We start from the raw sequence: 12,285 nt of genomic DNA on the forward strand, positions 1-12,285 counted from the left end.
TGCACATCAGAGAGAATGTATTAAGTACTTTCAGAGTAGAAATGAATCATTTGTGTGTAATCTGTGCACACAAACAATTAATTCAAGGGTATTAACTGCTAATTTGTGTGAACAAATTATCAAATGTTTCATGTGATAGTTGCCTGGATCTGTAATATTTTGAGTGTAGTTTGTATTTCAATTTCCTTTGTCTGTCATGTTCAAACAATCTAATTATATTACCATCATAAATTGCTAAATGCCACATTTTAGCAGGTTAAGCTCCAATAGCTGTTAAACATGCAACTAAAGATACTAATTATAGCCTTGTGAGCATGGTAACATGAACGTGCATGTTACTTATTCACACTTTTGAGCATTCAGTGCAAACCACAACTTAGTCAAAGTCCAAGTAAGGCTTAAACTGATGAACATCTTGCGAAGTTTGATGATGTAGATCTGTCTGAGATGTCCTAAAATGGGAATTGTACAAATGATTAACTTTTCTGAGTCATGGAGTGACATGTTGGTGCCAGCAGAAAGGTCAGTTATACATTTTAGTGAAGATGAGTGACATGTGAAATCCATTAAATATGTACAGCACATGGACAGAGAGGAAAAAAACAGTTAAGTTTTATCTTGAAGCAACCTTTATTTCGGTTTGATGTAAATATCTGATACACTATCCCATTATCATTCAGTTGAAATGGCAACTGTCACCTTTGGCAACCGAAAGTCAGCCTGGACGGAGAGTATATCCAGAAATTGCAGCTGGACCCTGGTTTGGGTCCACTTAATGAACCTACCTGAAAATCAGTGTGTGTACTTGACTTTGAGTTGTCTGTACATTGAGTCAAGGAGCCATGTGTAGGCTGCCTGTCCACTCTAGACAGGTTGGGGTTTGGTTTAGGATTTGGGTGGGAGGTGTTCTGCAGGATCTGATGAATGGCTGCTTGTGCTAACCTGGGTGGGAAGGGCCAATATGGATTGGCCTCTTTACCTCGGCAACCCCATCAGCTGGTAATTGGCACCATATGTCAGGCAGACAGACCTCTCCATAATGTGCACTTCTCAGTTCAGTCCTCACCCACAAGAGCCCACAGAAAGGTCGACCCTCAGCGCTTGTCTGCCAGCGTTCAAGGATCAGACTGTGGTGCTCCCTGCAGAAGCTCTATGATACGTTTCTTTACAGATGAGCCATCCTTGATACATTTTTTAAAAATGCCAGCATGGTAGTGGTTTTACATCATTAGTACAAAAGAATTGTAGTTTTTATAATTTATGTTGAGGTCCACTTGGAGGCCACTGCTTAAAATGAATTTCAGATTTTATGTCCCCGTGCAACTGCATTAAAAACCACAGCACAGAATATCTTCTAAAGGTGAAGAGAAAAAGAGAAGGAAACTCAAATATGAATGCACCAGTGTCACTCTTGAGTACAAACATCAAAACAATGTTAAAGCACAGAGAGGTTGTGGTAAAATTTTATTTTTAAAATCCAGTTTCTCTAGGTGGCAGTCGTCAGTATTCATAGTGTAGAAAATATAACCAGAAGTCCCTGCTTTGCAAAAAGACAAATTAGTACAAACTACTGTAGCTTCTTGTTTTCACGCTAGTTGGAAACTTGTGAAAATATTCTTGTATTTCTTCAATAACTTTGGCAGATTAGCCAAAGTTGTTCCTATTTGTTGTTTACTTGCATATTACACTTTTGTTTCTCCTCTCATTTACTTACCAAAACCAATGAGAAATCCCTCTTTTCTCAGCTGCCTTTTCCACTTATTCAACATGCTCAGTCAGCTGAACAGCCACCAGTAAAGAGTAGATTAGTGCCAACGGCGCTGAACACACCGCAAAGACAAGGGCAATGGATGGACACAGACACCGAACAACACTCTAATAACAGTCCTGCAAAGGCTGATGGCAGACAGTTGACTTGGTGTGTTCATTACATGATTAATATAATACTTGTTGCACTAATTTAAAACACATCTTCAGAGAGATTCACAGCAAAAGATGGACAGAAATCGCTAGTGCCCTGAGACACTCTGGTAAGTGAAATGTGATTTGATAAATCAATAGCACAAGCTTGCTGGCAATTGACTGACATTCCTGTGAGTACAGTATGTGTGTAGAGGGAGGGGGCGTTGGGGTTCACATCATTTTTTAATAAGCCTTTTTGCATGAATGCTGAGCATGCATTATTGTTGCCTTGTCTTTGAGTGCAATCAGTTACAACAGGATAAGATTGTACTGCAAGATCAACTGCGAAGGACCTGCGATTACTCAACATGCTGCATACCAGTGTGGCATCTTTTTATACCAAACCTGATGACATGCAGTATCCCTTTTTACACAAGACGTGGGCAACATTTCACATATGTTATTCGGGGATTGTTCTGAAACTGGTCTGAGTTGTTTGCATAAAAAAGACAGAGAATGAAACAGTTGCCTTGGGTAGTATTAAATCCCTCACAAATAGAGAGCAAGTGTATTTATTTTGTTCCTGCAAAGTGCATTTATATTTTGGATAATGCAAATAAGATTTTGTTTCATGGAAAGAGATTGTTATAGAGAACTAAAGCTGTGATTGCCTGCAGCACTTTTACCTTCAAAAAGGATAAGGTTAACACAGGAGACAGAGTAGAGCTTAAATCTAATGTAATACACATCAGCCCTTCATACAAGTGTGATTAGTTCAATGTTGATATGACTCACAAACAAACAGGCATTATAAAATGCAGGGAATATTTTAATGTACCACTAAATCCACTTATAAAACTGTGTCACTGAATGAAATTGAAAACCTGAGCACTGCTCTTAAACTATTTGCCATTTTAAAAAAAGCATCTTATCCCAGATGTCGTTTGCATGCTCCATTGCAGTTCCAATGTCAGCTGGAAGTGGAACATCCCTCCAATTTCCAGTATTGTTGAGAGTTGTTTTGCCAACAATTTTCTTGCTTTACAAGCATATGGAATACAGGCTTGTGGTTCATTTAGATATAGACATACAGTAGATGCTTTGTGGCTGTACTTGACCCAGTATAAAGAGGAAATGTCATGTTTTTTGTGATTTTCTGTCATTTCTAAAATGTTATAATGTCAGATGTCTGTGTTAAACATGGTCAAATCTCCCAAACTTGAGGTGAATGTATGTAAAAATGCTCCCTAAAAAGTCTTGTCAACCTGCATATTTCGGATCAGATTCAGGCTTCAACATTTACATTGAGAAGTTTCCATTTCGAGTAAAGAGTGAAGAAAAAGAAGTGAAATTCTACTCCTGAGCTGCTGGAAGTCTGCTGAGATGCAGCTTCCAGTAGCTAACCAATTAGAACAGAGTGGGCTCATCGGGAGGGCGGTCCTTAAAGAGACAGGAGCTAAAACAGCCTGTTTCAGACAGAGGCTGAACTGAGGAGCTGCATAAAGGACCAGTCTAAGATAGATAAGAGGTTTTTTTAAACTGTAAACCACACAAGAATATATCAGATGACCCCCAGAGTATAAATATGGACATTTTGGAATATGGAAATGTGCATGATACATCCCCTTTAATTACTGTACAACCCCATTATGTCTTGTATCTGTATTTCCTCTTTCACTTTTTCTCTCTCTATGGCTACTTACTTACAAACTAGTTTCACTGTATATCTGTCCAGGCAGTAACAAATTAAACGCATCATTAAATATAAATTGCAGGTGAATTATTAGTAAATGTGGGCATTTTAATATACTCACAAGTGAATTTCATGCTTCATAGACGCAAGATGCTACGGGATAAAAAATAGACCTGGGGCCACGAGTGAGATGCTCATGTTCCCGTAGGACATGGGCTAAAATGGCAGTAGACATGACGGAATGATCTGAAACTTGATTCATGATACATACACAATTTTTAATTTATTTTGTGTTTATGTGTACGTTTGTATGTTGTCTCTCTCCATACAGTGAATTTGTGGGTTCTGATGTCAGACTCTGAACACATCTGTTAATACGTGCTTTAGATGGCTCAATGTATTGATGAGTAATTTCCTTAAAAGGTTGGTTTAATGACCGTTGCATTGGATATGTATGTGTGGGTCTGAAAAACGACTTGAATACTGTAAACTTACCAGAAGACGGTAAAACGTTACTGATCTGTAGTACTTGTATTAAGGAGCTGTCAGTAAGTCGCACATTTAACAGAAAGGTGTCTCTGCTCTCGTGAGTGTTTGTGCAGCAATAACATACTCTGGCTCCACTTCTTTTTAAACTTTTCTCTCACTTTCACATTGTCCTCATTTGGAGCACTGCTCAGCCAACCAGCATTCCTGGACTCTCTCAACAATGGTATGTGGTCTGTGTTTGGCCAGCCTCCCATCTCACACAGCAGAGCTGAGGACATACATTATCACACCTCAGCAGCTGGCTGAAATATGGCTTTCTGCCTTGATAGCAACTGACCAGTCACCTCCTTTGTTCTGAAAGACCAGGCAAATGGCAGGATGTTGCAGTTTCCACTTTTTTTTCCTCTCTTCCTTTTCATTGCTTTAGTAGAAATGTTTCCTATTTATTTTTAAAAATGTATGAAGCCTGTTGAGTCCGACAGAATTATTGTTTCATCTCAGTAGAGCAAGTAAGAAATAGGTTTTTATAACATGTTCAAGACCTTTTAGCTTGTCGAAATAAAACAGAGAAGTGGATATGATTATCAGCACAGCACAGGATCATCCAAGACCCTAAAAATGTAATCTTTGTAAATACAAAACTTTCAAGGCTGTCTCCTTTACATGGAATGGAAGAAATTTACTCTTTCTTCACCACATCTTCCCCAACATTGTTTTCTGAAGGAATTTCTGAGGGTGCACGAAAGGCCGCCCAACCACACATATGGCTCAGTTGATGTAGACAGACAGATGGCAGACACAGACTTAGGTCTCTGCAGATTGTAGAGGTGTGAATTATGTAATCTGAGTGTGTGTGTGCGTGTGTGTGTGTATGTGTGTGTATATATTATGAGTATTTGGCCGTGGCTTGTGCATGGATAGCTGCCAGGCTTTGGCACTGTGGAGTTTCAGGATAAGAAATGAAATGCTGAAAGCCCCCTGGGGGTGCAGGGCGCACAGGGTAATCGGGTTCAACAGGATTCACCTGCTCTCCCACTGTAGTCCATGTTAACTTAGAAAGATTAGGAGAAAGTGAGGTGCATGTGTGCTTTCTTTGTTCATCTGTGTTCTCTGACAGTTGATAGACAACAGACAGCACATCGTTTCTTTGCCTAGGTGTAGTTTCTCCTCCGCTCAGTGGCAGATGCTTGGATAACTCAGATCCAACCACGGCTGTTTGGGAACGGACAGGAAACCCTACTCATTCCCCCTCTCTCTCTCTCTCTCTCTGTTGCGTCATTCAGCTCTGGAATGATCGTATTATGGTGTGCTGTGCACTTTTCAAATTACCCTGAGTACTAGCCCACCTACTTGGTAAACTTTCATTATTTTCTGTGCAGCCCCAAAATGTCTTTAATATACTTCCCTAATTTGCTGCGAACCGTGAGCTGATAAGATTTTTACCCTGCATTAACCATCAAAAACAAAGACTGCAAGCAGTCAAAATGCTCATTATGATGCAGACAATAATCTGCCGGAAGAAAGTGTCTGCTGACAGTTCATTGAGCTATACTACACCTCGTCCCCACTTGTTACTTTCTCTTAACCCCAATTGACATGTTATCCAATCCAGCACACACCTCACATTCCACCACACAGACACAGCTGGATGGCAGACCTTGCCACTTGATGCCTGGAAGTGCTTGAGGCTCTAAGCAATCAGAAAAAGAAAAGCAAAGAAGAAAAAAAAGACGAGGGGAAAAAAAAGGGAAAACATCTTGACACCAACTCTACACTGTCAGTGTTGTCACAGCCTGTAATTGAAGAGCAACCCAATTACCAACTTTTTTAGAAGTGGTATGCTAATAGAGAGCTGCTTCATTGCAAAGTTTGGCTTTGCTGGTCTGATATTTTGCAAGAATTTTTTAATTATCTTGTGTCCAAAACTGACTTTTTCCTCTGCCTCCTTTAGACAGTGAATTAGTACTGTGAGAGTACCATTATCTTGTCTCTTGAATACCAATTGAGGGAATTATAGGAAAATCTCATAGTTAGGATAATTGCACCGTTCTAGTATTCCTGACCACAGGGTTTCGCTATGAAATAGTAAATTATTTGGTAATTATCATAAGAACAACTACAGTGTTTATTGATAAAGTGGAGTTTAAGGGTCTTTGGAAGCACAGGGAGTAAACAACCATTATGAGTACTAGGGTGTACTGTGGGTCACAGCTTTGATGGCTTGCTAACTCCTTCTGCCAAATGTCAAAACTGCTATCTGCCAAAGGGTTTCTTCAGTAGATAAAAAGGGGAAAGGAGATGACAGAATGTGATGGGAGATGATGGTCAGCCATATCATACACAGTTTGAAGTTGTCTAGACAAAAGCACTTTACTTTACATAGCTGTGATAACTGTGATCACGTACGATGTTTAAATCACAAGGTATTGGAAGATCTCTTACAGGCTGAAGTAGTGGGTGGTAGAAGGTAGAAAAGAACAATAATCCATCATAACATGCGATTTAAACAAGTGACACTGTTGAAGCTTATATTTTCCTACACTTAGCTGCGTTCATATTACCACATAAACCTGTATTAAGTTAAAACATTTATGTTAACACAAAATGTAATTACTGGTGAAATGTTCAATCCAACTCTGCAGCTTTATACAGCTTTAAGCTTGACGTTGAATATTAAACTGTTAGCAGCTGTTTTTAGCGGACAAGAAAGAATATATCTACCTGCCAAGCAAAAAATGTGAGAGAGTAAAAGAAAAGAGAGAGTGATGAAGAAAGTAAAATATCTAGCAAAAGTGGATGTAAACCAAACTGGAGCTACCATATTATACTTTAAATACTATATATTTATCAGATGGGGAGAAACATAAATCCAAATGATTTCCCTAATGTGATGTTGAGGTGAACGTATGTACAAAATGCTACCGGAAAGTCAAAAGCCAGGGCTTCAGCCCACTCTGAATGATTCTTTTGTAACGTTACATCTACTTCCTCCTCGTGATGACATCAGATTATTCACACATACGTTTGTTGTTCTGTGGGTTGTTCACGTTGTCTACTCATATATTTCAGATCGGATTTAGGCTCGAGCATTTTAACGTATCTGAGAAGTTTCCATTTTGAGTAAAGGGCAAGGAAAATAAGTGAAATCCTAGTTTGTTTACATTGCCTTCCTAGCTGCTGGAATTCGGCCAAGACGCAGCTTTTTAAAGCTGGCCAATCAGAACAGAGTGAGCTCACTGGGAGGGGGGACTTAACCTTACTGTACCTTATAAGGTAATGACACTTAAAGGGGGGCATATCAGGCACATCTCCAGGTCTATATTTATATTCTGGGGCTCTATTGGAATATCTTTGCATGATTTACAGTTTTAAAAAACTCCTTATTTATTATTATTTATCTTATACTGGCTCTTTATGCAGCCCCTCAGTTAACCCTCTGTCTGAAACAGGCTGTTTTAGCTCCTGTCTCTTAAGTTATTGGACCAGTTTGTATGTTAGTTCATTAGCAGGATCAACTCCTTTCAGTGAAATTGCACTATTCACTATTGAACATCAATGATTTTTCTGTGAATTGCTGCACTTAACCTGAATGGAGCAAATGTGGCACTATTTTCTCTTGGTTGTCACTGTTTTTTAATGCTGGTCCAAATGCTAACAACATTTTCTAGAGTAAGATTTTGAAAAAGGTACGCTCTTGACTACAGTTGTTGCTGTATGAAGAAAACTGTGTTGTGCCCACTTGATAGACCAGGAGACCTTTGTTTGCCTCTTTTCTTAGATCAAAAGTGGTAAGACGGAGAAGGAGTGTCAGCAGCTGCTGCTGAGGAGCCTGCAGTACCTGGAGCGCTACATTTACCTCATCCTCTTCAACACATACCTGCATCTAGAGAAGAAGGACTCGTGGCAGCGCTCCTTCACTGTCTGGATGGAACAGGTACATGTCTCACCTTGATATTTGTATATGTGAATTTGAATTCCTTGCAAACGAAAATACACATATAAACAACATAGAATGTGATTTATAACAAGGCAGGAGTCAACCACAAGAGAAAATCAGAACACATCCTCTGTTAAACCACTTATTGAATTTGCTTGTTTCACTATTAGAATTCCATCAGATGGAAATGTCAGGTTAATGCAATGTCAAGTTAATGCTGTTGGTAATGAACCTTTCCTTGCATTGCCCTCGGAAAAAGCAAGGCCAGCAGTGCCATCTGCATGTTGGATCTGTGCTCTATTGCCTTAAGGCACTACAGGAGGGTGAAAAGGTCCGCTGGTGGCCTTTGAGACTAATTTGCACTTTGTCACTTGCTGCTATACACTGGTTTTCTCAGTTTCATCATAATCGTGGCGCGGAAACACATCTTTTACCCAAAATGCTACGTGTCACTAGCTTGGCGGATAAAAAATGGAAAGATAAAATGACGGAGAGTTTTTCTTTCTCTATACCTTTGCTCAGTTTGTGCACATTGTGAACCGGTTACCCGAGTTGCATTTGGATTTTCCTCCAGGAATTTACAAGCTGGTTCTGGTTCTATTGTGGCCTGGTTCTTCACACACTGAACTTCATAATGTCTCGGCTCTGTGTTTTTGTTGGTACATTAATCGTTTGGCCAGCTGTGTCCCTACAGTAAAGTCGAGAATTTATGTGCATTCCAAACAAATGAGTAGTGTATAAGTGGTACCCAACACACACACACACACACACACACACACACACACACACACACACACACACACACACACACTGCAATTAAAATGTATGTTGCAAGATGTTAAAATCACATGGTGGTAAAAAATGAGCAGTTTGGCAGGTTGACAAACATATTTCAGTGTGGTAAAGAGTGAATTTTAAATGTAAAATAAAGCCGCAAGCGGCAATCAACTTTTTACGCTCAACAGACGGAAGCAGCTCAATCGGTCAAAACTAAAGCTGCATTAAAACAGTCGAGTTTCAGGCTTGACAAAGATGACCAAAATCACTCCAGCTAGTTTAATTTTGCTTAAAGAATTTATGAGACCAAGAACATGCTTGCTTCATCATTATAATGCATGGAGCAGTTCAATAATTGCGCACTCAAAGTTCCATCATTCATCCCCCCTACATTGGATTTGAATGAAACTTGGTGTGTATGTTCAGGAGATTGTGCTCGATGTCTCCAATGAGTTTAATCAGGATTGCTCAAAGTCATCTTGAGTTATGAGCAAATATGTGATAGGCCACACCCTTGCACCAATCAATATGGCACTTCAGATTTTGGTTAATACTTGCACCCAGAGCATGCACACCAATTTTGGTAAAGTTCTGTTCCCTGAGTTTCCAGATACACATTTTTGTCATTTGTGGTGCTCCCTATGGGTTTGGCTCAAAATGCTTTGGTAGACCTATTCACAATCACAGACTCACATTTTGTACCAAAATTTATGATGATTGGACAAATGGGTAATGAGTTGTGGCCAATATTTAACAAGCCCCGCCCTTTGCGAAGATATTTTGGTTGATGGCGGCCATGTTTTTTGACCGATATTGCTAATTTACAATGGAAATTTGTATCTCCATCCCCCAAGGCGGTATACCAAATTTGGTTTTAATTGAGTAAAAATCCCAAAAGTAGATGTAACATTCCTCCTCCTATTTCTTGTGAAGCACATGCACATCATTTCCAGTTATTGGACCAGGTTCCATGGTATTAGCTCATTTCAGCTCACGGCAATGTGAGCCGCGGCAGAAGACGACATGTAATAATAATAAACTGGCACAAACACAGAAGGATTCTAACCCCTTCAGGGTTTGAACCCTAATAAATACCGTGAATCTGCATTATGTGGTTTCATTAAAATTTCTGTGCATTTGGTATTAATTAAAATGTGTTAGCTGTCTTGTGGTTGTCCCTGCTTTTGCATGGAGGCTCCGCAAAACCTCTTAAATCTGTTTTTGATAGAAGTAGCATAATTCCGCCACAGATCAAGCATCAGCAGCAGTTTTACAGTATGTTTTTTTTCTTTCTTTTGGCCAAATGTGGAGTTTTGTATATGTGTGTGAAAGTAAACATACAGGCCTTGGTCATGATTTGGACTTGAGCCTGCAATATCGCAGCCATTTTCTATTCTTGTTTGCGAGCAGACGGCCTAGAGACACATAGCCAAGAACCTGGAATGTTTGAAAATCGCTGAATGAAAATCTCTTACTTCTTTGTCCTTATTGAGGTGGAATAAACTCAAAGAAAAAACGTGAAATTCCAAAATAGACTGGAACAATTGCTGTGAAAACAATTGTCACAGAAATATGTGCGGTCAATCGGGGCATATTCTTCCTGTTATGAATAGCAAATATATGTGGTGCATCAGAGTGACTCTAATGGCCCAGTTATGCCATGAGAAAATACAGGCGTGCACACATGGGACAGGAACACCCTGCTGTAAAGCAGGCAACAGAAAACACTTGCCATCAAAACATAACATCAAACTGTCATTCTCTGGATATTTCTGGATATATCAAGGTAGCCTATTTCTTTCTTCCTTCCTCCTTTCTATAAAACTGCCTTCCTGTGAATAAAAACTCCACTTAATTTTGTACATCAGCCTGGTCTGGTCACAGTATGGGAACACTTCTCCTGATGACGGTGTGATAGCAACTGTCTAAAGCTGAAAGTATGAATAGTCATTAAAAATCAGCTGTTTGTGCTATGGATTTGATTGTAGACCAAATTTAGGAGAATTTCAGTCTGCAACCAAGTGGAAAAAGCCGATCATTCTGATATCACAGTATGGAAAATTTGTATTAAAACCTTCAGCTCTTCCATAGTTTGTTTTTAAATTTCACAAAACGTCTGCATAACATTGGTAAACCTGAAACAGTAATTCTTCTATTTGTTTGGATAATTGACTTAAAGAAACTCTGACCGTAAAGGCAATTTAGACCGAAAAGGCAACTGTCACATTTTCCTTCTTATCTAAGACCTCATACAAATCATGCAACTCAATTGCTTTTTTCACAAGCAAGAACCTCCCTGACCTTTTTGAAACTTTGATACAAACACAATGAAGGAAGGGGACCACCTGAAAGCAGCTTATAAAAGAAGTGTCCTTGACAGAAATCTTATTCCAGATGTTCTGGAAGTAATATATTCTGTACTAAATTGTTTTTATTGTGCTTATTCTGCCCTTTAAGTCAGGCACATTTTAGTGTATAGCTGGAACTGCTGAAAACTCCAACCCATAACCTCTGAACTTCTTTGATAAACACAAGGTTCCTCTTCATTCACTCAAATGTACATTTAGACAGGGAGGCCACAGAGAGCGAGCTCTCTTTTACAAGGACACCCAGAATACATTATGAATATAACATATAAGGAACAATAAAAATAATCGAAAAATGTAAAAAGCAAATATGAACAAATAAGCAATACAAAATATAAGAAACAATAAAAGCAATAAAACACATAATGGGAAAACATATTAAGGTAATAAAAAGCAATATATGCACATAAAAGTTAAAGCTCAATTAAAACACATACATTCACACTGCCCCATGTCAGCTAAAAGAGGTTTAAATGATAAATGATTTAAATGGAATTAGCTTGTCTAATTTTACTATCTTCTGCAAGTTGTTCTAGTTGTGTGGAGCATAATATTTAAAAGCCAGTTTCCTAATCTCAGTACTAACACGTTGACCAAATAGTGTTGGGACCTGGTGCAGTGTGAAATTGAGCTATAATTAATATAGTTGTTTGTGCCACAGGTGATTTTTAAGTGTCCTTATATCTGTTACTGCTGCCATGTTGGTGTTCATCCTGTCTTTTCTCACCTGAAAGTGTTTTTTTTTTTATAATCAAGGGGCACCATAATCAATCCACAGATATGACATTTTTAAGTATTTACTAATGTTAAGTATTAACAATGATAACTACTCTTACAGTATGAAGACATATTTATATTATTACATCTGTGTTTTACTGTTATTCTTATTGTTAATCATTAACTGTTTTTACGTCAACCTTCACTTATCGATGCCAGCAGGAGGAATTATAATTGTAAACAACATCAATAAACACTTATATCTGTTTACAGCTACATTATGGAGTTACCCCAAATTTGAATTTATTGTGGCTGGAGCAGTGTTAACACCTCACAGGTGTTGGTTGTGATGCATTTTCATCTCTCACTTTCTGGCAACTCTGCTGCATCTCCCAGAGGAAACT

General features: G+C 38.8%; 1 protein-coding gene across 4 annotated transcripts in view; it reads left to right on the top strand.

Moving 5' to 3' along the window:
• The window catches only part of pald1a (phosphatase domain containing paladin 1a), a 64,800-nt gene that overhangs the window by 43,122 nt on the left and 9,393 nt on the right, over nt 1-12,285 (top strand). For all 4 annotated transcript variants that reach the window (XM_042396598.1, XM_042396601.1, XM_042396602.1 and 1 more), the window contains exon 19: nt 7,863-8,018. In XM_042396598.1, coding sequence (XP_042252532.1) covers nt 7,863-8,018 — 156 coding nt within the window. The remainder of the gene's footprint in view (nt 1-7,862; nt 8,019-12,285) is intronic.

This window comes from Thunnus maccoyii, chromosome 20, assembly GCF_910596095.1.
Source record: "Thunnus maccoyii chromosome 20, fThuMac1.1, whole genome shotgun sequence".
NCBI lineage: Eukaryota > Metazoa > Chordata > Actinopteri > Scombriformes > Scombridae > Thunnus > Thunnus maccoyii.